The sequence below is a fragment of the Onychostoma macrolepis genome, chromosome 02, assembly GCF_012432095.1.
Source record: "Onychostoma macrolepis isolate SWU-2019 chromosome 02, ASM1243209v1, whole genome shotgun sequence".
Classification (NCBI taxonomy): Eukaryota; Metazoa; Chordata; class Actinopteri; order Cypriniformes; family Cyprinidae; genus Onychostoma; species Onychostoma macrolepis.
This window is the reverse complement of record NC_081156.1, coordinates 23,354,660-23,381,550: the sequence shown is the minus strand read 5'-3', so window position 1 is coordinate 23,381,550 and position 26,891 is coordinate 23,354,660. Positions and strand designations below refer to the sequence as shown.

Below are 26,891 nucleotides of genomic sequence, written 5' to 3'. Positions count from 1 at the left end.
TACCTTACACATTAAATACAATGTATAATTTATTCATTAAATAAGCTGTCACGGAGTATAAAATAAACACCCGCCAAACCCGCGTTAGTTCCAGGAGGAATGCCTAGACACAATTAATATTGATATTTTCACAATATTTACGCTTGCAGAAATAAAGGCTTAATTGTTTACATTTTGCAGAACAGACGGAAGAAGATCCGTCAATGTGCATTTGTTCCGTTATGCTCAGATGTTCTGTAGCGGTCATGTGAGGAGTTTTCACTCTTCTCCGTGTCAGAGGTTATATACATATATACATTTATTATATATAATTAATATACTTTAAAATATAATTTAATTTAATTCAGTGATGCAAATCTGAATTTTTATCAGCTGTTACTCCAGTTTTCGTCGTACGATCCTTCAGAAATCACTCAAATATATTGATTTATCACCAGTGTTGCTGAAAAAAAAAACAGCATATGCTGGTTAGGTACGTTTTGAAGCTCGGATGCTGGTTTATGCTGGTCCTTTGCTGGTTTAAGATGGTCCTTAGCTGGTCATGTGCTGGTCTTAAGCTGGTCGGACCAGCATAAACCAGCAAAGGACCATCTTAAATCAGCTCAAACCAGCATCCATGCTTCAAAACATATACCTTACCAGGTTCATGCTGGTTTTTTCAACAGGGAACAGTTTTGCTGCTTAATATTTTTTGGAACCCGCAACATTTTGTTCAGGATTCTTTTATGAATAGAAAGCTAAAAAAGAACAGCATTGATAATCAATCAGGCTGATTAAAAATTCTGATTTGCATCACTGAAATAAATTACATTAAAAAAAACATTAAAAGTATTTTGAACGCCAGTGTGTATATATATGTATAAATTTTATCTAAATATCTATATATCTACATAAAAATAGACTATATTCAGTATATGATCCAAAGTAACTAGTAACTAACTACTTGAGTAGTTTTTTTATGCGATACTTTTTTACTCTTACTCAAGTAACTATTCAGGCTATTACTTTTACTTTTACTTGAGTAAATATTTCTTCAAGTACTTTTACTTTTACTTGAGTACAGTTTTTGGGTACTCTACCCACCTCTGCAGGCGGCACTACTACAGACTGTTCCTGTCATATATTATGTTGCACAGCAAAGTAAACATGTATTGTAAGAGAAGATGATGAGCTGATGTGCATACCAAAATGATCCTCAATAAATTACAAGCAGCAGTTATGTTAGACTATCCCTGCGTTCCATTCGGAAGGGCTCATCCCTATGCCCTAATCCCTTCAATGGGTTTACCCTCCGGAATGAGAGCTTTGAAGGGTTGAAGGGTGTAGGGGACCAAACAACTGTTTCTTGAAGTGTCCTTCTGCGTCATCATCCCGTGCCCACACGGAGGCGCTGTCATCATGCAAAGAATCTGCGCAAAGGATCATGGGAGCCCGAAGTGTCCATCAGTTCCGAAGGGCCCTTTGAAGTGGCCAGTTTTGAGCACTTCGGTTTGGAACAACCCTTCAATATGGCGGCCATGATTGTTGTCACTCAGGAGTGCCCTTCGGAGGGCGATATATCCCGTTTGGAACGCACTGAATGTCTGTTGAATTTAAAATGAATCTGTTAGAAATACATAAATACAGCACTGGGGGGCAGCATCCCTCAAAAGTACCATCAACAGTGTGTCATGTGAGGATTTAGACCTTGAAGACTTGAAATATGAAGAAAAGAGAATCACAGAGGAAACAGAGAACTACAGTAAAGACAGAGAGACACGTTCATTAGAGCACACGTGAAAACATTAATCTCTACAATGAAAAAACTTATGATTATTATGCTTTTCATCTCAGCACAGGACTCTGGTAAGAAAGTCACCATTTATCACACTTTACAGATAATGTTTTAGTTACTTAATGCATGCAAATTATAAATAGTTAAATCTATTTTTCAGTGTGCTGGGGGCAAAACAGAGTTGATCAGCCTTTAGGAGAAATGACTGCAAATATAGGAGATACAGTTACTCTACAGTGCAATTATTCTGCCACAACTACAAATGCATATCTCTTCTGGTACAAACAGCTACCAAACAGATCACCAACATTCATTCTGAGTGAATTTACAGTTGGTAAAGGAACTACTGAGGATGAATTTAAAGACAGATTTTCTGCAACAATGAACTCCACATCAAGAACAGTTCCACTGATGATCAAGAATCTGCGTGTGTCTGACTCTGCTGTGTACTACTGTGCTCTGAGGCCCACAGTGACTGAAACACACTCAACACTCGCACAAAAACATAGCTACGTATATATAGAAATAGATAATAACTTTTGTGCAAGACTCTCTCTGCAGTCAGTTAGTGGTATAATAACAGAAAAAAAATACAACATCTTACAGCAACTTTCACACTCAATGTACTTGGATGAACTTCTAAACTCAAATCGCATTAACCTCAAAGCATCACAACAATCAAAAACATTTGGAGATCAGCTCTTCAGTGAACATTTTAATGCATACTGTACCTGAATGCAGTGGGGACCTGAATTTGGGATAAAAATGTAATTTAAATTTGGAAATAAAAAAGTAGTTACAATTTGAAACATTTAAAACAAGATTTATTGAGATTTTTGAGTTCTCTCAACTTGTTTTTGTAGGAGATTTTTGAGTTTTCTCAACTTTTTGTTGTATAAACAGAAAACAAGTTGAGAAAACTCAAAAATCTGCTGGTTGCATTAAACTTTTAAGTTTTCTCAACTTTTGAATTTTTACAGTGTTGTGACATTGTCCTTTAAATATGATCATTTTACATACTTCTTTTCTGTTTAATTCTGCTTTTACATTTCTGCTTTAGATCAATACTATTTTTGTTGTGTTAAAAAAAAAAAACTCTCTTGCAGTTGAAAAAGCTTTCCTCTAAGCAAACACAGAGCAAAAACGGTAGATCAGTAGATGTATCATCACAGAAAGCAGGAAGTTCCAGTGTGTTTGAGTGAATCTACAGACTCACAGTAACACAGATCTACAGCTCAGAGCACAGACAACATTAACACACACCTGATCTGACACACTCTCAGAAATAAAGGTACAAAAGCTGTCACTGGGGTTTTCAAAAGGTACACTTTTGTACCTATTAGGTTCAAATATGTACACTTTAAGTACTAATATGTACCTTTAAGGTACCAGAATGGACCCTTTAGGTACAAACATGTATCTTTTGAAAAGGTACCGCCCCAGTGACAGCTTTTGTACCTTTATTTCTGAGAGTGTAGACAACATGGAAAAACATCTGCTTCTGATTTTAATTCTGACTAAACATAACATTATCATTATATCTCCTCTGCAAAGTAAAGCCTGTTGTATGATGTCTGCCTGGATCTCTTCATAAAGTCTTCATAACGATTTAATTGACTGATTGCTGGTTTCATAAAAAAAGGCAGTTGTATTTGCAATATTATTTAGTTTATTTGTTTATTACTATTTTGGTCATATGTGCTTATTGTTGAAGGTTTGGTGGCTGGAGACAACATTAATCCAGATAAAGGGACAGAAAAAAACTCTTAAGAAATAGAAACTGTCAAGTTGAGCTGCTCATAATAAAATATGTGATCACACCTGTGTGAGTCTGAATTAGGCATGTTATAAAACTTTAAAAAAAAAAAAAGGAAAAGAAAAGAAAAATAACAATATGTACAGGATATCACATTTCATTGTTACTTCAGTGCAACACACAACTTAATTTCAACCTTCTCCTACCTTCTAATTAATATATTTTAATAATCATTTTTTCTTCATTTATTCAAGACAGTTATATGTAGGTCAGTATTAAAACGCATCTATAAAATATTCTGCATTGGTAGTATAAAATAATTTAGTAAAACAATATAATTTGAAAAACAGCACAGATTGCATCCAGTTCAAATCTGGTTCAAAAGATAAGACAATTACATGTATTTTTTTAATTAAATATTTCTAATATGACACATTTTTATTACCTAGTTTACATAATTCCACTATTCATCTTAACCATTAGCCTCAGCAACTCATGAACCTCAGCAAATGCAAAACCACATGCGCTTGATACATTCTTATGTGGATATTAAAAATAAATTACTTTTTTTTTTTTTTTTAATAACATTAAATATAAACACATCCACACATTCAATTTCTGACATGAGCATGTTTTATTTCCTATTTTTAGAAAATAAAAACACTCCAGTAGTAGGTGGAGTTTATTCACACTGTTGAGAGTGTAAGACAGAGTCAAACAGTTGTTCAAATACTGCTTTTGCCATCACTGTCTCTCTGAAGACATCATGTTTGTCTTTACCTGGATAATAATCCAATTTTTCACGGGTAAGAGATACTCTAATCAACATGTTTATTATGTTTATTATGAAAACAACAAACAACAACAAAAATCTATAAAAAGCTGAAAAAAACTGTTATACTAATGTACTGCTTGATTAATTGGGACTCTTTTCTTTTCCACAGGAACATCTTTTGCTGATACAATAAAACCATTGTCTTCAGAAAAAAATGCTGTTGAGGGTGAAAATGTGACACTGTCTTGTAATTACAGCAGCAGCACTGGCAATGTTAACTCTCTCCAGTGGTATCGACAGTATGTCGGAGCAAAACCAGAGTTCCTACTTCTTGTGGATGAATATTCAAGTAAATCTGAGCCTGATCTTCGTCTGTATTCAAAAGCTACAAAAGAAATCAAACGTGTGGATCTGGAGATCTCTCTGCTGCTGTATCAGACTCTGCTGTGTATTACTGTGCTCTGGAGCCCACAGTGACAGGAAACACAAGAACACTGTACAAAAACCTGACACACTGTATTGCGTCTGTATTACAAAAATGTGTTTCATAAACTGGTGGACTCAACAAATGTTCAGGAGGACCTTTTTCACCTAGTCCTTTTGATATGTAAGGGATAATGTACAGTCACTGTCAGCCATATAAATAAATATGAAATTGATTTTACAGTTAAAGCTTGAGTATGAGTTTATTTTAATCTTACCTGTAGCTATGTTATCTTAAAGCTTCTGCTAATGAAAAACAAACAAAAAAAATTGTCCACAACAACTTTTCAGTTATTATCAATAACTGAATGCTGACATTGGGAACAGTCACACTGAATAATAAATACAAAACTCACTCACTAAAATCTTTTTGCAATAATATCCTGAAGAGGGCAGTATGCACACACCACTTAAAATCTTTTTTTTTTCATTTCCCTTATATGTTTTACCTCTCCTCCTCATGAACCATCCTATTTCTTACTGAAACAAAGGATTTAATGAATGATTTAGTTTTTCTCCTGTTTCAGTCACACGTAAAAATGATAACTCCTATGTTGCTGAAGTTGTTTATTTTTGCATCAGTTTATCAAGGTAAGTGGGGGAATATGTATTTGCTTAATTTCTTCAAACAGTTTTATAACCTTATAAGAAGTTCATTTTATTTTTTACAGTTTATTATTACTTTTTCTTTACAGAGTGTCGTGGAGAAGAGCGTGTTGATCAGCCAGATAAACACATCACTGAATTTGAAGGAAGATCAATAATATTACAATGCAAATATAAAACAACTTCAGCACAACCAGAACTTTTCTGGTACATTCAGAAAGAAAATGACTTTCCTAAATACATGCTGAGGAGAAACAAATATGGAGGAGCAGATAATGCCGCTCAGTTCCAGGAGAGATTTGTCTCTGAAGTGTCTTCAGATTCAGCTCCACTGACGATCAAGAATCTGTGTGTGTCTGACTCTGCTGTGTACTACTGTGCTCTGAGGCCCACAGTGACTGAAACACACTCAACACTTATACACAAACAGAGGAAGTGTTTAATTATATGATGAGGTGCAAATCCACATGCTATTTACCTCTGTCCCAAAACAATAACATGTAAATAAATAAATAAAACATATAAATTACATAGTGCTGTGCATAGTAAATGTCATCAAATTTTTGAGATCTTAAGTATTATAACAACCAAAGTATGAGGAATAATCTAGATCATATTCTATTAGTTGTGTTCTGAGGATTTAGTTAGTTAGTAAGTAACCACAAGGGGGTAAAATATGATATGAATAGTAATTAAATGACCCAGTGGTGTTTGAAACAGATCTGATGATCTTGTCTCTCAAAGAGCTCTCTGGAGGAGGTGGGGTTTAAAGCACTGATATCTGATGTGATCTTCTTAAACTTTAAGTCTGTTAGAGAGAGCAAAAGAAACACACACAATGATTCTCCATTCTGTCATTCTGCTTTCTGCATTTGCATGTAAGTATTGAAGTGTTTTGTGATTTGAAACTAAATATTCTGAACAGCCAGAACTGCTAATATCTGCTCAAAAATACCTACAGATTCAATATTAACACCAGTTTATGAAATTTTTTCCTTACTTTCACAGACACAATATATGGAAATGAAATTAAACCAAGCAAAACAGAGGAGTTTGCTGCCGAGGGTTCAAGTGTTACATTATCCTGCAGTTATTCATCTGCATTTAATCTTCACTGGTACCGTCAGTGTCTCGGATCAGCTCCTCAGTTCATTGTGCTCATCTCAGACAGTGCAAAACAAGCTCAGGAGTCTAATGTAGATTCCAGATTCACTGCCAAAGTCACCAAAGACAAAGAAAAGCATGTGGATCTCATCATCTCCTCTGCATCTATATCAGACTCTGCTCTGTACTACTGCGCTCTGGAGCCCACAGTGACAGGAAACACATGAACACTGTACAAAAACCTGATACACAGAATTGCATCTACATGACATATCCAACTTCCATATCTGCTAGTTACAACAGGGAGCATTCTTCTAACCAGCAAAAAGCAGTATTTTATACATGGACTGTCATTCACAGCATAAAAAGTCATAACAGAAAAGGAGACATATAAAGATTCACTTAAAAGATGTTTTAAAGCTGCCATATTTAAAGAGATCAAACTCATAAAAATCAACATTAGCTGATTTATTCAGTTAGCTATACTTTATTCTTACTTTATTCAGTTATTACTAAAGTAAGTAAGCAAATAGCTGTAAAATATACAGAAGCATAACATACATATAGTGGTGATCAAGCATTTGTTCAAAAACACTATTTATACCAATCATACATTTATAAAGAATTGTTCAGGATTTGCATCATGTTTAGCATTTTCAAACTTCATCCACAAGGGGTCAGCATTGCTCTCTCCATGTATGAGTATATCATGTGACATGATCCAAACATTTAAAGCTCTGTGAGATGACAACAAAGTTTCTGATAGCAGAGTTGAGTGAATTTTCTGTTGTTGTTTTTTTCTCATAGATCAACTATGTTTAGATGGGCTTTGATTTCTCTGTGCTTCATAGTATATCATGATGGTAAGCACACTGCATACTTTTACAGGAAAAAGGTTTACTTAAATATAGGTTACTAAATGTTTACACTTACCTTCCTAATAATTTATGCTAATGCTTTACTTTTTCTGTCTGTTTTTCCAGTGTCTTTGGGACAGGACAGGGTTGAACAGTCTTCAGAAGAAATGATTGCGAGTGAAGGAGATCAAGTTATTGTATGGTGTAAATATATTACCACTGATTCAAACCCATACCTCTTCTGGTACCAACAGCTACCAAACAGATCACCAACATTCATTCTAAATAAATATACTTTTGGTGAGGGAACTACTGAGCCCAATTTTAAGAAGAGATTTTCTGCAACATTGAACTCCACATCAAAAACAGTTCCACTGATCATCAAGGATGTGTGTGTCTGACTCTGCTCTGTACTGCTGTGCTCTGAGGCCCACAGTCACAGGAAAAACAATAACACTGTACAAAAATCCAGCAAATAAACAGTACTGGAATGTTTGGCCATATAATCCATAGGGATTGATTCATTAGGTGTATAAATTAATCCTGATAGACATTGTAAAAAAAGTTGCTTTAACCATGGCATGCAAATCCACATGACTTCTCTACCACTACAATAACATATAGTTTTATAACATACATATATATACATATTAGTGCTGTCAAAGTTAACGCAAATTCATTTTAACGGCACTAATTTTTTTAAAGCACGATTAACGCAGCGTGTATTTTCTGTTTGACCCGTGGCCCAACCGTAGTTGGAGAAATGGAGATGCACAGTGTTGCCAATTTAGCATCAGTGCAGACTCCTTTAGCGACTTTTTTCCCTTCAAAAAAGCGCCCAAACCTTATTTAGTTTCTGAGAATCGCCGGTAGTGCTGCGCGAGCGTGAAGTCTTGCTCTCCCAGCGCGCACACAAGTCTCTCTCTCTCTCTCTCTCTCTCTCTCTCTCTCTCTGCGTCTGCTCAGTTTCTGTTCAGCGCGCGGCAGAGAGGAGCAGCGCTTTAATTCAGTTAAACACAGATATGATGTTGCTTCTCTAATTTTACATGCAAATATAGCCGAAATCACAGCACAGCTATTGTCTTATGCGTATTTGATTTCATCAGACGACGGCTCGATTATCAGGATTTTTGTGCAGATTAACATCTTGGAAGTGAGAGCTGGTTATGTTGATCGCGTTTATGGATCGCGTTTCAGTCACTATGTCATATTCATTCCGTTGTCTGACAACAGAAACAGTAAAATATATAAAATAAAAACAGTTTTAATGAGAATTTAGCTTCATCTGAATACAGTATGTGGGCACAGAGAGGGAAACAAATGTAATAATAAATAATATATGTACATTTTGCATGTTCAGAAGAAGAGCTGCCCTGTCGTGCAAAAATGTAAACAGGTTTGTGTCAGTAAATTGCTCAGTGCAAAGAAAGATAATTAATGGGAACCTGCTATTTCTTTTTTCATGTGTCTAATAGACATCAACAAGTTCTTTGAAAAACATCTATGACCTTTGAAACATGTCTCATCTTCATGCTTTATGTTGACTATGGCTTCAATAATAATAAACATACATTTGCATAAAGCATCCATATTTGTCCATGCCCATGTTGATTAGAGTATTAAAAACTAGAAAAGTATTAATTTAAGGTACATCTAGAACAAATAAAAATGTGCGATTAAATTGCGATTAATCACGAGTTAACTCGTGACAATCATGCGATTAATCGCGATTAATTTGTTTAATCGATTTACAGCCCTAATATATATATATATATATATATATATATATATATATATATATATATATATAATTAACATTAAAAAGACATGCGTTACTATCCAGGAAATCCCTCTCACGGACCTTTTCCTGGACTGTGCCCAGCTGGTGGAATGACCTCCCAATCACAATTCGAACAGCTGAATCTTTATCCATTTTCAAAAAATATCTAAAGACGCATATTTTTCGCCAGCACCTGACCAACTAATACTAACACTTACCTATTCTATCTATTTAAAAAAAAAAAAAAAAAAAAAAACCCTAGCTATGTGCACTGTGCTGGGCTAACTGAAACTTGTCATGGCACTTGTACACTGCTGCACTCTCGATGGTCTCATTGCTTCTATTGTTCTCATATTGTACGTCGCTTTGGATAAAAGCGTCTGCTAAATGATTAAATGTAAATGTAATGTAAATGTACTAAATATGTAATGGCTGGGTTTAGAATGTGTAGATTTCACAAATATTTTTTGCCATTAAAAAATTAAAAAGGATGAAAGAGGAGGAGTTTCACATTCATTTGAGATGATCTTGTTACATTTTCTGTCACAAAGCTCAGTCCTGCTGCAGTGACACACACATGTACAATGATACTTCATTCAGTCATTCTGCTCTCTGCCTTGACATGTAAGTGCATTTGTTTATGTATTGCATGCATTTGTATTTCTAATGTTAAGTATATACACATTATATTTTGTCTTAAATATGTGTATCTTAAATGCTAAATTATTTTTATTTAATTGAAACGTAAAATATTGCATCTTAAATGTGTTTTTTTTTTCATTATAATGACAATGTAGTGTTAAAATTTACCTGTGCATATTTTTATCGAATTTTTATTTATAGTATCTGTATAATTTCAAATAATTGATCATTGTAATCAATCAAATCCAAACACTATTTGAAAAGTTTTTTTTTTTGCTCTTTTCCAGGTGTGAGTTTTGGAGATGAAATCACAGCAGACAGCACTGAGGAATCTGCTGCAGTGGGTTCAACTGTTACTTTATCCTGCAGTTATTCCTCTGCAAATACACTTCAGTGGTACCGTCAGTATCCCGGATCAGCTCCTCAATTTCTTGTGCTTATAATAGAGAGTGTGAAAGAGACTATGACATCTGATGTAGATCCCAGATTCTCTACTAAACTCAGAAAAGAAACACAATCCACAAAAGAAATCAAACGTGTGGATCTGATGATCTCCTCTGCATCTATATCAGACTCTGCTCTGTACTACTGCGCTCTGACGCCCACAGTGACAGGAAACACAAGAACACTGTACAAAAACCTGACACAGATGAAGGTGTATGTTACAGCCTATTTTAACAGGGTGAGACGCGAACGAGTGATGTTACCAGGATTCGGCCACAGCCAACAGATCACCAAAACAACACATACATTTAAATGATTTATTAAAGAACAGTGTAAGGAATATAAGGAGCATAGCGTCAGAGAGGCCCAAGGCCCAAATAACTAAATAAAATAAAGATATGTAAATAACCTAAGTACAAAGAAAAGAAAACACAAATTGTCTTCCCTAACTCCCTAAACAAAAACAGCTCGCAAAAGCAGATCAAAACAAATAGCAGACCTCTCCTACGCTCCAGAGAATTTTCTTAGTATAAACAAAATAAATCACGAATTGAAACAGCCACAAACAATAACCACTAAGCCGTTGGTGATCTGTTGACGGAGGCGGAATCCGGAGCTCTTCACGCCACAACAGCAAACGCCAAACTGAGCCCGCCATGTTTTGGTAGCGCCGCCCTTTTAAAGTCACCCGCTTCAGGATCCACCAGTCACGTTCCTTGATGAAGAGCCAATCCCTGCACACATACACACTCACGTACACAAAGCAAAACACACAAAAACAACGATGCCAAGTATCGTAACAGTGTACAACCAATTTCTTTCAATAAATATACTTGTAATATAAATAGATTATGAGTGTATTTATTTTTTATTACTAACACTATTTATTCAAAGTGTACTCTTGGATGTAAATAACTTAAAAAGTCAAATTATTGATTTTTTTTAGCGTGGATATGATCATCTCTTCCTCTTCTGCTGATCTGAAAGCAATAAAGCTAAAATGAAATGAAATGAAATGAAATGAAATGAAATGAAATAAAATAAAAAATGCAACGAAGGAAATAAATAGTATTTTCTTTTTTCCTACTTTAAAAATTAAACCTCATGCTTTTGGGTAAACATAAGATTGTGAAATGCACCATATATTCATATTTTCAAGCCTCATTATAGAATCATTAGCGCCTACTTTTCTATTTAATAATTAACAGATATCTCATTTACATATCTGTTGCTCTACCTCTTTAATTGTATATAACATAACAATAAAAAAAAATTGTCTGGTTTAGGTTCTATCAATATTCACAATTGTTCTTGATGAGATTATTTGCCACTCTTCAAATATTTAGTTCCGTTTGTATATTATATTGTTGTTGTTTTTTGTTTAAACTTGTGGAAACACCTGTGTGTGGTTACTGAAAGGGTAACAAAAAGGAAACTAAATATAATAGAATAATTCCTGACAGTATCACAATTCTCTTAAAGAAAGTTTTCCAGTGAAAGTCAAATTCTTCATAAAGTGCAAACTAATATGTCCAGTATGTCCTGATTCCCAATTTTATTTCTTATGTATTCTGACATTAGTTACACTGTTTGTGAATTATGTCAGAATATCTTACAATGCTCTGTACTATAAATAACTATAAATATACCTTCTACAAATCAGACTGGAGCACATAACAATCAAGAGAATCACATTCACAAATTAGCAACTCAAGACATTGAGAACAAAAGTCTGATAAAAAACATTAAAAGACCCATGTTTAAAATGAGATATAATAATTTTGTGGAAACCCAAAATTAAACTGACTGTACTGTAAGGGAAAGGTACACAATGTAAAGTAACTGCTACCAGCATTTAGAAAAGAAAAGAAAAGAAAATAACAGATCTGACTTAGTAAACATGGACAGACACTTGGTTCTGATTGTAATCATGACTTCAGGTAAAACTCTTTGATGTCAATGCTAATGAAAACAGTGTAATGTTACTGAATTCAACCCACATGTTTTTTAAAAAAGCAGAATGTTTGCAGGTGTGATGGATGCAGACCAGATTGGACCAAACAAGGATGCAAATATCATCAGTACAGAAGGAGAGTCTGTGACACTGAGCTACTCATATGATACAAGTGGCAGATATGTTAGACTTTACTGGTACAGACAGTATCTTAATGGAGAACTTCAGTATTTAATATGGAAAGATGCTCGGTCATGGAGTAGCACTGGGACCCCAGCTGAACCTCGCTTTCAGGCGACTACATCAGAAACATCCACTGAACTCACTATTACTGGTGTAACTCTGTCAGATTCAGCTCTCTATTATTGTGCTCTAAGAGTTGGAGCCCAGTGATACAAAGTCTATGTGAAGCTGTACAAAAACTCAAATAATTTTTTCTCTTTGAAACTGAACCACATCAAACCCACAATCTGTTATACACAGAAACTAATAAATTATGGGGAAACATCTCTGAGTATGGCAATATTTTTTTCCAAATATGCAATGTTAAAAAAGACATGTTTGTGTAAGCATTTTGACACTTACAGACTAAATAATAAATTATGTATTTATTATTGTTTGTGTGTGCACGTGTTAAAACTATTTATCTGTTTGTCACAACCAGCATGATATTTATCATATTACCAAAAGTGTTATGGATGTGCACTAATTTTCCACATTTTTATTTTGTAGAAACCGAACAAAGAAAACAAAAACATAAATAATTATGTCACATTAAAATACATTTTGGTGGTATGAAAAGTCAGATTTTGGATTATAAACCTGATTATGTAGGGAAGAGGAAAAAAATACAGTCAGTATTCAGAATAAAAATAAAAAAAACAGACACTGCCAAAATCTATTCAATCAAATAGATTTTAATAAGTAGATCATTAAATGTGACCACAAGGTGGCAACCATTAAATTCACAGAGAATTCTTTAATAAACATGAGCTGCAAATTTTAAGAATGGAACAAAGATATGACATTCAAGAGAAAGACATTCACAATTAAAAATAAATTCTGTAACTTTGCCTTCAAACTGAGCCACAATGTCACAATGGCTGAATGAATTCTTTGACGTGCAACAAAAAACTCTTTGACTCATCAGATCATGGAATTGGATAACTGGACTAACCAGTGGACCGATCTCATTGCACACCATCTCAAATGTTGTTTGAGTCATTCTGAAATGTCTGAGCCAAAGTCTGTCATCAAAATGACAGTTACATCAAAATGATTCGGTTAAATTACCTCCCAGAACTGTCTCACAAGATGTGTTCCCAACCATCAAGCATCCGCCTCAGAACATTTTTCATCTTCCATTATTATTATTGACATTTTGCGGCAGCTTCCTAGGAAGAATTTTTCTCTTGAACACATGGGGTGGAAACCTTTATTTGCAGTTTATTTACGCAATATTCAAATTTTTGGTAAAAGTTATATTCACAGTTTTAGATGGAAACATGGCTAATGATCACATGTGCCTCACTTTAATTCAGAAATATGCGGCTCTACTACAAACTGTTGCACAGCAAAACAAATATATTGTCAGAGAAGACTAATTTATCCTAAATAAATTACAAGCAGCGGTTATGTTAGACTATGTGTGTTAAATTTAAAATGAATCTGTTAGAAATACATAAATGCAGCACTGGGGGGCAGCATCCCTCAAAAGTACTCTCAACAGTGTGCCATGTGAGGATTTAGACATTTAGACATGAAATATCAAGAGAAGAGCAGCAGAGAGGAAACAGAGAGCTACAGTAAAAACAGAGAGACACATTCATTACACACACATCGAAACATTCATCTCCAACAACAATCAACAATGGAAAAACTGATGATTATTACGCTTTTCTTCTCAGCACAGGACTTTGGTAAGAAATATAACCATTTATCACACTTTAGAGATACCATTTTAGCTACTTAATGTATGTAAATTATAAATAGTTAAATCTATTTTCCAGTGTGCTGGGGGCAAGACAGAGTTGAACAGCCTTCAGGAGAAATGATTGCAAATATAGGAGATACAGTTACTCTACAGTGCACTTATTCTACCACTGCTACAAATGCATATCTATTCTGGTATAAACAGCTACCAAATAGAGCACCAACATTCATGCTCAGTGAATTTACAGTTGGTAAAGGAAATACTGAGGATGAATTTAAAGACAGATTTTCTGCAAGACTAAACTCCACATCAAAAACAGTTCCACTGACAATCCAGGATGTGTGTGTGTCTGACTCTGCTGTGTACTACTGTGCTCTGAGGCCCACAGTGACTGAAACACACTCAACACTCACACAAAAACAGTCACTTTTGTGCAAGACTCCCTCTGCAGTCAATATAATCACAGAAAAATACAACATCTTACAGCAACTTTCACACTCAGTATACTTGGAATGAACTTCTAAACTCAAATCACATGAACCTCAAAGCATCACAACAATCAGAAGCATTTGAAGATCAGCTCTTTAACTCTTCAGATTTAAATACCTACATGTATGCATTGGGAAGCTGAATTTGGGATTCCAAATCTACTTTAAATCTGGAAATAAATACATTATTTACACTTTAAAACATTTACACTAAATAAATAAAACATATTTAATTTAATACTCAGAGCTTTTAGGTTACTAATCACATTTGTGACACTTACCTTACCCACTGACAATAAACAGACAGACAGACAGATAGATAGATAGACAGACAGATAGACAGACAGACAGATAGATAGATAGATAGATAGATAGATAGATAGATAGATAGATAGATAGATAGATAGATAGATAGATAGATAGATAGATAGATAGATAGATATGCTTTGCTGTAAATTTAAACTCTAAAACTGGGTAAAATATGGACAGACCCAGCAATTGGGTTGTTTTGACCCAGCAGTTGGGTTACTGCCCAGAAGATTGGATTAAAAATTTAACCCAACTGTTGGTTGAAAACAACCCAATCGCTGAGTTTGTCCATATATTTTATACTGTATGTATATACACATGTCTGATCTAGATCAATACTACTGTATTTTGCTTCATATTATTGGTTCACAGTATTCTCACAGTAACACAGTCTACAGCTCAGAGCACAGAGAACATTAATACACACCTGACCTGACCTTGTCAAACACCTGCTGCTGATTTTAATTCTGACTTCAGGCACAATATCAGGTAAGAATTTTTATTTTTATCACAGTGGTGATAATGGTGTAGATTGAGATAATTTTGTGTGAACTTAATTGGCAATTTTGTTTTGTTTGTTTGATTTAGGTGTGATGACTGCAGACCAGATTAGGCCAAATAAACATGCTATTGTCAGAATGGAAAATGAGACTTGAGCTGCTCATATGATACAAGCAGCAGTTATGTTTATCTGTACTGGTACAGACAGTATCTTAATGGAGAGCTTCACTATTTAATATATAAGTATTCAGGTGGTGGAGGTGGCAGCCCAGCTGATCCTCGCTTTCAGTCGACTACACCACAATCATCCACTGAACTCACTATTACTGGTGTAACTTCAGCTCTCTATTATTGTGCTCTAGAAGTAGGAGACCAGTGATACAAAGTCTATGTGAAGTACAAAAACTCAAATTTATTTTTCTATTTAATGTCAAGCAACATCAAACCCACAATCTAATATTCACACAATATAATTAAACTTGTGGGAACACCTGTGTGGTTATTGAAAGTGTAATGAACAGGAAAAACAATACAGTAGAATATTTCTTGAATTACAGTATATCACAACCATTTTAAAAGATCTGACTAAACATCACATTATCATTATCATCATTATCCCCTCAGCAAAATCCTTGTATGATATCTGCCTGAATCTTTGAAAAGAAAGTTTTCCTCTCCAAGTCAGACTCTTAATTGTGTCTGACATTAGTTGCACTGTTTGTGAATTATGTCAGTGTGACTGAATTTAATTTAAATAGTTCAGATCAGCAAAATCTATTCAAACATGCCACAAGGAGGCATCATTTCTCAGATTCTTATATAAAGCTGAACCTCTTGAAAGAATCTCATACTGCAAAGAGAAACAGAGACAACTGTATACAGTAGGCCTAATAAGAAAACAGTTCTGGAAAGTTCTTTTAAAATATTCTTCCTTTTCACCTTTCACTCAAAGAATGAATCACAAATCCTTTCAGTCAAGCTATGTGTATTCAGATACTGTGGTATATTGCAGGCTCCTCCTCCATGTGTTTGTAAATGTGTTCAGTGTAACTTTAGCAAGAGAGACTGAAGCAACAAGAGTGTTAAAACTGCAGTCTATACTGTTAATTCATTGATGCAGTCATTCAGTTTAGTTTTAATTTAGCACAGAATATGTACGGTATTATGATGACACACTGGCAAAAATATTTCATGTTGTTTATTTCATATTTCTTGGGTAAGTATATTTTAAAAACATTTCTTACATTTTAATTTGAGAATGATTGAATTAATTAAATTGGCAAATGGTTTTCTAAATTTCAGGGTGTAAATCTGAGGATGCCGTCCACCAGAACATGTGAGTTAAAACAGCAGATGAAGGTGCAGCTGTATCTGTAATCTGTTATATATGTAATCAATTGTACATAAACAACACTACATATACAACACTGATATAAGCCCAACTCTCTTCTAGTACCAGAAACAAGTAAATGGATTCCCAAAGTACATGCTGAACAGAGTTGCTATATGGAAATAATGAGGAGAGTTCAAGAAAAGATTTAATGCACGTTTAAATACATGAACAAAATCAGCTCGATGTGCATGTGTCTGACTCTGCTGTGTACTACTGTGCTCTGAAGCCCACAGTGACCGAAACACAGTCAACACTCAAACAGAAACACAATTGTCTGACATTAACAACAAATGCATAACTATAATGTAAAATAAAATAAAAAAATTAAAAAAACAGTACAGTACTCAAGAACAACATCAACATTAACAAGTCTCTCTTTTTTTACAGCTTCTTTTAGTAATATATCCACACTGAAAAAAAAATAAATCTTTGAAGTTGTAAATAAAACAAAGATTACTGGAGATTATTTATAAGAAAATACTAGAAACTTCAAGGTTTTTTTTTTTTTTTTTTGGTAAGCCGGTAACTGCTGCCCTCATCAACAAACTTTGTTACAGCTGATGAAACCAGAATCCTTCAGGAGGAGGAGACAGTCAGATATTGTGCAGTCAGACTCCTCCTGCAGGTCTTTGCATATGTGACAGTGTTACAACAACTTTATCTGAAACAAGGGTCTACTGTAGATTTCAAAAAGTTTGTTTTATCTAAATGATTATTTTAACATTTATTGTGATGACAAACTGGCAAAGAATTGTAGTCTTCTTTATCACATACTATTTCTGGGGTAAGTCTGTAAATAAGAAATGTATTATTCTATAATATACTCCTAATATGAGTATGAGATCCCCATCAGTGATGTTTTGCATTACATTACAGGATGTGATTCTCTGGACAGTGTTGAACAAAATACAACAGTTCAAACTGTTGTTGAAGGAGCAGCTGTAACAATCAGCTGTCAATATGAAACCACTGATATATCACCACATCTCTTCTGGTATCAGCAAAAAGCAAATGGAGTTCCAGAATTCATGCTGAGCAAATTTGATTCAAGGATTCAGTTCAAGGAAAGATTTAACGGCGATCTCAACACAATTTCAAAATCATTTCCACTGGCAATCCAGGATGTGCGTGTGTCTGACTCTGCTGTGTACTACTGTGCTCTGAGGCCCACAGTGACTGAAACACACTCAAAGCTCATACAAAAATATTTTTTAGCCTGAAGGTGGCAATATCTACATACACATGACACCTCATATTTACTATTGTAAGCCTCGATTGTTTGTTAAACAACTGCTATTGAACATCACTACATCAACATGATCAACAGGAAACAGAGCTTCTCCTACAGTTGTGGAGGACTGCTGTGAAATTTGTCTATTCATCCATTCCCCTCAAATACAAACAAAGATGACTTGGTTGCTTGTTTTATTGATATCTGTCTATAATTTCTATGGTAAGTAATCGAAACTGACATTTAACCTTTACTTCTGTAAATGATTTTTAAGTGTAATATATAAAAAAATAAATAAATAAAAAACGTGAATATGTTCTTCTGCATTTACAGGATGTCTTGGACAAGACACTGTTAATCAACCAAATGAGACAAAAACTGCCACAGAAGGACAGCATGTCACCTTGAGCTGTGACTTTCAAACTCTTCAGTCTGCTCCATATCTTTTCTGGTACATTCATCGCTCAAATAGCCTCCCTGAATATATACTGATGAAATACAAATTTGGATCAAGCAGCAGCTCTGAATTTGAAGAGAGGTTTGATGCCCGATTGGACTCAAATTCATTTCCACTGACAATCAAGAATCTGCGTGTGTCTGACTCTGCTGTGTACTACTGTGCTCTGAAGCCCACAGTGACTGAAACACACTCAACACACATACAGAAACATGATATTGTGATCAATCAGGCATCACTGAGGGCCAGTGCACAGGCTTTGTGCATGAAACATTACCAAACTAGATCAAGATAAACAGTTTGAGAAATCAAAAAGGTTGAAAAACAATACTAAATGTCTTTTATTAATATATGTTTATTTTTAATATTAATAATATTATATAAAGTTAAATATAACAGAAATGTGATGCTTAAAATAATGAAACAGGTAATATTGTACAAGTATGACAACTATTTAAAAAAGACACACATCCCCGCTCTTTACTATTGTGCCCATTCTCAAATAAAATAATGATCACACATTACATCCATCCATAGTGCATGAAAAACAGGAGAAAACAATAGTGATTGTAACTGGATCTTTCTTCAGTTCTCCAGGAGTGAAATGTAAACAGAGAGGAAGGTCTATACAGATCTGACACAATATAATCTAATTAGACTGATTAGAAACGATTCAGTCTTCCAGCGAACACAGTGCATTGCACAATGGATATCTTTTCAGTTTTTCTCTTCTACAGTCTGGCATGTATGTATATTTATACATATGATCTATTGTTAATGATTAGCTTAATTAAAATAGATGTCATTAAACATGTACCTCTTCTTTTTCAGATGCTGTCTGTGGAAACGTCATCACACCAGACAAAACTTTTTGCTAAAGAGGGTTCAAATGTTACATTATCCTGTAGTTATTCCTCTGCAGATTATCTATAATGGTACCATCAGAATCTCAGATCTGCTCCTGAATGTCTTGTGCTCATCTTTGATGGTGCAACAAACACCAAAAAGTCTGATGTAGATCCAAGACTCTCAGTTAAACTCACTAAACAGGAACAAAAGCATGTGGATCTGATCATCTCCTCTGCTGCTGTGTCAGACTCTGCTCTGTACTACTGTGCTCTGAGGCCCACAGTGACAGGAAACACACCAGTTCACTACAGATCACTAGAGATCACACAGTCTTATGACATTCATACAACATACAATACTGTTCTTCACTTTGCATGCACTCTATTTTCCCCAAATAATTTAGTGAATTCTATATGCTACAAAAAGTGTCAAATGATAATCACAATGTGCAGGCACATTTCTACCACAGGGCTGCAGTGTTGTCAAATGTTTTTGAGAAAATGCACACATGGAGTTTCTTCCCCATGCAAGGGAAAAGCTGCAGCTGCAAGGTTGATGCAGTATATATATATATAAAATAAAAAACAAGATATAAGATAATAGAATATAAACAATGTATAACATTATAGACAAACACATATTACATGATGTTTTTAAATCTCAGAAAGACAGAAAAATTACATGGTTTACTGTCTAGTTTACTGAAGAAGAATATGTCACGGCCGGACGGACGGACAGACAGACAGACAGACAGACAGACAGACAGACAGACAGACAGATAGATAGACAGATAGATAGATAGACCATTTGTGATCATTTGAGCAGTTTGTATTCAAACAGCAAACAGCATCATGTGACAGTGAGCAGGAAGTTCCTGGGTGTCTTTATGATCTTCAGTGTCTCACACACAGTGCAGAACATTGAAAGACTCAAGAAAGAACTGAACTGATCTTATTCAGCATGGACAGATGCTTTCTATTCATTGTTATTATGGGAACAGGTACATTCATTATTGAGTAAATAATGAAACACGGAGCCTCGAAATCATAAAAAAAAAATAAAAAAAACAGTGTTTAAAAAAATAGCCATTTTAACTGTTTGCGCTGTGTCTTGTGTTGGGAATGTATTTGATTTATATTCTGCTTTTTGTTCACAGGTTTGGTGTCTGGGGACAGTATTGAGCCAGATAAAGAGAAAAATGTTATCACAAAAGAAAGAGAAACTGTCAAGCTGAGCTGCTCATATAGTGCAAGCAGCAATTACATTCGGCTTTTCTGGTACAGACAGTATCCTAATGGAGGACTTATGTTTTTAACATACAGAGGTGCTCGATCATGGAAAAACACAGACACCGCTGATGCTCGGTTTCAGTCAATTACATCAGATACATCCACTGAACTCACTATTACTGATGTATATCTGTCAGATTCAGCTCTCTATTATTGTGCTCTATTAGTAGGAGCCCAGTGATACAAAACATAAAGAATGTCGTACAAAAACCTGAAGTGCTTTTCATTTTGAACCTAACTAGTGAAAACCACAATCAAAACCACAATCTATCCAGCAAGAAAATGTAATAAAATGTGGTCACACCTGTCTGAAGCAGATTGTTTAATGCATAAAAGTAAACCAGAAGCATTACAATTATAATTTTTTTTTTAATGTTTCAGTAGTTTCCTGCATGAATACAGCATCAAATTAATCTGTTCAGCAAATTCCTTTTCTTTTAATTATAGGCATTTATTTTAACCTTTAGAATTGAACATTTGACAATGTACAGTAAATGTTGAAATTTGTGTATGTTACTATATATATATATATATATATATATATATATATGCAGTTGTGCTCATAAGTTTACATACCCCTAGCAGAATGTACAAAATGTTAAAAATTGTAACAAAATAAGAGCTAGGAATTGTCACAGTCATGGACTTTTGTTTGTGTTTTCATTCCCCATGTGCTCTGTGTGACCTAGTTTCTGCCAATGTCTGATTGTGTCATCATGTTCAGGTGTGTCTCGTTATTAACCTCCATATAAGTTGTATTCAAAAATGTCACTGTATAGATTTTATATATATATTACATATAGATGGTTTAATCACTTTATTGCTTGATTAATTGAAGCCCTTTACTTTTTCACAGAAACTTCTTAATTAAACTTAATTTTCATGATGTACCTTTTTTTACCATAAAATGGCAATATACACCACATATTCATATTATCAAGCCTCGTTAAAGGATCATTAGCTCCTTTTTATTTAATAAACAACATATGCCATTTACAGATCTACTTCTCTAACTCTTTCATTCATTTACCAAAATGAGCATCATCTCAACAGAGAGCAGGAAGTTACTGATTGATTGACTCAGTTCCTGCAGAAACTCAGAGCATCACAATCATCATAACTCAGAGAACAGAAGAGCATCAACAGAACTGATCTGACTTAGTAAACATGGACAGACACTTGGTTCTGATATTAAACATGATTTCAGGTAAAATACCCTTTGATGCCAACGCTAAGGAAAATAGATAATTAAGTGTAATGTGACTGAATTTAACTTTTTAAAAATGTAAGCAAATATTTATTTTCATGTTTGCAGGTGTGATGGCTGCAGACCAGATTTGGCCAAACAAGGATGCAAATGTCATCAGTACAGAAGGAGATTCTGTGAGATTGAGTTGCTCATATGATACAAGCAGCAGATATGTTACACTTTACTGGTACAGACAGTATCTTAATGGAGAACTTCAGTATTTAATGTGGAAAGAGGCTCGGGCATATAGTGATACTGGGACTCCAGCTGAACCTCGCTTTCAGTCGATTACTTCAGAAACATCCACTGACCTCACTATTACTGGTGTAACTCTGTCAGATTCAGCTCTCTATTATTGTGCTCTATGGAGCCCAGTGATACAAAGTCTATGTGAAGCTGTACAAAAACTCAAATTCATTTTTCACTTTGATCTCAAGCCACATCAAAACCACAATCTATAATTCACACAATTTATTTACACTTGTGGAAACACCTGTGTGAGAAGTTTGATAATATATATATATTTTAGAATATGTAATGTTAAAAAAGAGGTAATTTCAGATAATAGCATCATCATTGTATTATATTTTTAAGATTACTCTGTATTTATTATTGTTTTTTATTGTGTTACAATTATTTATTTGCAATTATCTATTTAAGCATTCATCACAACCAGCATGATAGATGTCTTATTACCCAAAATCCCGTGGATGTGCTCTAATTTTACAGTGTTTATTCATTAATTCAGATCAGTCAGTTTATTTGGCTCATTGATTTTTAATTCTAATTAACGTACAGTAAATATTTTGTAAAAACTGAACAAAAAATTATTGAGATTTTTAGGTGGACACAATCATAATGATTTTAGAGAATATGATCAAAGTAATAGCCTAATGATAGTATGATTCTAAAAGAAACTTTTCGGAAATGTTGGGACGTTTTTTAAATTTCAATAAAATGAAAACTAAAAGACTTTCAATTTGCATGAGCCAATATTTTGTTTACAATAGAACATAGAGTACATAACAAATGTTTAAACAGATACATTTTACACTTGTATCCACTAAATGAGCTCATTTCAAATTTGATGCCTGCTACAGGTCTAAAAAAAGTTGGCACAGGGTAACAAAGGGCTGAAAAAGCAAGAAATTTTAAAGCAAGAGAACATCTAGCAACTAATTAAATAAATTGATATCAGGTCTGTAACATGATTAGCTATAAAACGGATGTCTTAGAGAGGCAGAGTCTCTCAGAAGTAAAGATGGGCAGAGGCTCTCCAACCTGTGAAAAGAGTGCGTAAAAAGATTGTGGAATACTTTAAAAACAACGTTCCTCAACGTCAAATTGCAAAGGCTTTGCAAATCTCATCATCTACAGTGCATAACATCATCAAAAGATTCAGAGAAACTGGAGAAATCTCTGTGCGTAAGCGACAAGGCCGAATACCTTTGTTGGAAGCCTGTGGTCTTCGGACCCTCAGACGACACTGCATCACTCATCGGCATGATGAGATCACAATCCGCCGTGCCTTCTGCAGATGCCTCTATCATGCAAAAAGGAAGCCATATGTGAACATGGTCCAGAAGCGTCGTCGTGTCCTGTGGGCCAAGGCTCATTTAAAAGGGACTGTTTCAAAGTGGTAAAGTGTTCTATGTTCAGACGAGTCCAAATTTGACATTCTTGTTGGAAATCACGGACGCCGTGTCCTCCAGGCTAAAGAGGAGGGAGACCTTCCAGCGTGTCAGTAGCATTTAGTTCAAAAGCCAGCATCTCTGATGGTATGGGGGTGCATAAGTGCATACGGTATGGGCAGCTTGCATGTTTTGGAAGGCACTATTAATGCTGAAATGTATATAAAGCTTTTAGAGCAACATATGCTCCCCTCCAGACGACGTCTATTTCAGCAGGACAATGCAAAACCACATACTGCAGCTATTACAACAGCATGGCTTCGTAGTAGAAGAGACCGGGTGCTGAATTAGCCTGCCTGCAGTCTAGATCTTCCACCTATAGAGAACATTTGGAGCATCATTAAACGAAAAATACATCAAAGACGACCACAAACTCTTCAGCAGCTGGAAACATATATCAGGCAAGAAAGGGGCCAAATTCCAACACCAAAACTCCAGAAACTCATAACCACGATGCCCAGAGATCTTTAGACTGTTTTGAAAAGAAGAGGAGATGCTACACCATGGTAAACATGCCCCGTCCCAACTATTTTGAGACCTGTAGCAGGCATCAAAATTTGAAATGAGCTCATTTTGTGCATAAAATTGTAAAATTTCTCAGTTTAAACATTTATGTTCTCCATGTTCTATTGTGAATAAAATATTGGCTCATGTGGTTTGAAAGTCTTTTAGTTTTCATTTTATTCAAATTTAAAAAACATTTCCGGAATTTGGGTTGTAAACCAAATCAATACAGAAGTTGTTTCATGGATTATCGTGTGTAACACATTATGCCAGTACATAACATGCCACAAGATGGCAGAGTTCTCAGAGATTCACTAGGAACTGCAGCAATGAACAACAGCATTGAATTTACAGAACTGAAATTGGGTATAATGTGACTCAGAGAGGAGGGACTCCAGATCCCAGATGTTCACAGATCTGACATGATCTAACCGTGTCTCAAAGAGACTTTCAGTCCGGCTCTTCTCAGAGTGAACACTTGTACAATGGATCTTCATTCAGTTATTCTGTTCTATGCCTCAGCAGGTACAAATTTGGCTAATTATAAATTTTTCTGTTTTATTTAAAACATTTCACTGAGAAGAAATGTTTTCTTTTTCAGCTGTGGTCTTTGGAAATTTCATCAAACCAAACAAAACCGATGTTATTTATGAGGAGGGTTCAAGTGTTACATTACTCTGTAGTCATTCACCTGCAGCTACAGATTATCTCCACTGGTACCGTCAGTATGGAAGATCAAAACCTGAATTTCTTGTACTCGCCTACGGTAGTGCAAAAGAAACGGAGGTGTCTGATGTAGATCCAAGATTCTCTGTTACAGTTGAAAAAGGGGAGAAAATCCATGTGGATCTGAAGATCTCCTCTGCTGCTGTATCAGACTCTGCTCTGTACTACTGTGCTCTGGCGCCCACAGTGACAGGAAACACATCAGCTCTCTACAAAAACCTGTTACAATGAGAGACAAGAGAGAAAAGACAAAGGCAATGAGAGAGTGGTAACTGCCAATTACAGTAATATGTCTGAGAAATAACTAGAACAAGTAAATAAACCACAGGCAGTTACTGAAGTCAGAAAGTAGACAACTCATTTAATCAGTCTATTGGTTAAACACTGTAAAAAATGAAAAGTTGACTTAACTTAAAATTTCAAGGCAACTCAAGTACATACTGTATCGCTGCAGCACAGAGACCTCCAAGTGGGAGGAACTTATGCCGCAAGTAGGTTGGGACAGCTTCAAGTGGGAGGGTAGGTTTAGGGTTGGGTTTGGTGTAGGGCATATTAACAAGGCCCAACCCATTTGGAGCTGACCCGCCCATTTGGAGCTGGCTCAGTCCTCCGTTTATACCTATCTCAGGCAACTTGCTGCACAGCTTTTTTGAGTTCACTCAACCCAAGTTACTGAGTAAGGTCACATGTCTCTTTTTTGTTCAGCTAACATAATTTTGTTCGTTAAAAAGACTTGTAATGGTATTCCAATTCCAAAGTCTCAAATTATGTGAGTTTTATGGACAAAGCATTTATACAATGTTATAAAACAAAACTATAACTGCAGGCTTAAATTTTTGCTTATTATCTTGAATGTTGATGTATTTTTTTTTCTTCTGTTTCTAGGAAGAAAAAAAGTAGGTTAAGTAAGTCATCACATTATCAAACTTACATTTGTATACAAATGACAAACATTAATGGATAAGTTAATATAATAAGTAGACAACATTGTCTTTGTTTATAAAACACCTTACAAGACTAATATATCCAGAAAAATGTCCAGTATCCAGAAGAAAGTGGTTGCACACATACTCTAGGTCTCAAAACTAGACACACTAACCTCAAGAGTGGTGGCAATCAACAAATGTTAAAAAGATGAGCCCTTTACATCACAGTACAACAAATAACTAACAATAATGATAAAACAACAACAAATCAATGTAATCAGCAAACAGCAAAACAATAATCCTATAACAGTAACTGCATAATTTATTCATGCTGCAATGCATGCTGGGAACTCACAAAGCCTTAACATTTCAACAATATGAAATTCTTTGTTCAGACAACTGTGTTTGAATAGTTGGGACAACATTTGGGGTAATTTTGTTGGTCTGACAAGGGTTTTTATGTAGTTTCAAGAAAAAATAACTTTTTTTATTGAGACTCAAAAGGTTTCGTAAACAGGAAAATGTGCAGTTGCATTTTTTTTACAGTGAATGATCAAAATCAAAGGAACATTCTAAAGTAAGTGAATCTTTGGCAAAATAAAGATGAAGAACATTAAATCCCTATAATACTGTGCTTTAGTTGACCAATCAATTTAGAATATCCTGTAATTCAGGAAACTGTCAAATATGACAAATATTAAAACATCTCAAATGATTCTCATATGCACTATATGGGGCAGAATCATTTATGCCACACGATGGCGGAGTTCACTCACATTCACATGGAGATTTTTTATGCTATAATTTATAGAAATAGCTAGACTATTACCAAATAAATATTCTTTATTTCATTACTTAATATTTACATGCTCATGAGGAATGGCAGGAAAATAGACAGTGAAAAATGCAAGGACGTCCAGCCATGCCTTTATAAAGCAGGAAGTTCCCGTGTGTGTTTGTGACGATCTGCAGTGACTTACAGCTCAGAGCACTGAGAGACTCAACAGAGAACTGAACTGATCTGACTGAACATGGACAGATGCTTTATACTGATTCTCACTGTGGGAACAGGTACAAATGAAAATGTATTTACATGAGCACAGTATTTTATTATGTCTTTATTCATTTTTATTTATTTATTTTTAACTGCTGTGAAATATGCTTGCCATA

The 26,891-nt window shown here is 34.9% G+C and overlaps 1 pseudogene and 2 gene segments (V, D, J or C); all 3 read left to right on the top strand.

The window, feature by feature from the left end:
* Positions 1-4,240: 4,240 nt before the first annotated feature.
* Positions 4,241-6,725, top strand: LOC131528449 (uncharacterized; annotated as a pseudogene).
* A 2,903-nt stretch (positions 6,726-9,628) lies between these two features.
* LOC131528441 (T cell receptor alpha variable 4-like) lies at positions 9,629-10,537 on the top strand. The segment is given in 2 exon segments: positions 9,629-9,759; positions 10,065-10,537. Coding segments are annotated over 2 exon segments (513 nt in total).
* Positions 10,538-24,483: 13,946 nt separating this feature from the next.
* On the top strand, positions 24,484-25,153 carry LOC131530320 (T cell receptor alpha variable 13-2-like). The segment is given in 2 exon segments: positions 24,484-24,594; positions 24,671-25,153. Coding segments are annotated over 2 exon segments (396 nt in total).
* The last annotated feature ends 1,738 nt before the right edge of the window (positions 25,154-26,891 follow it).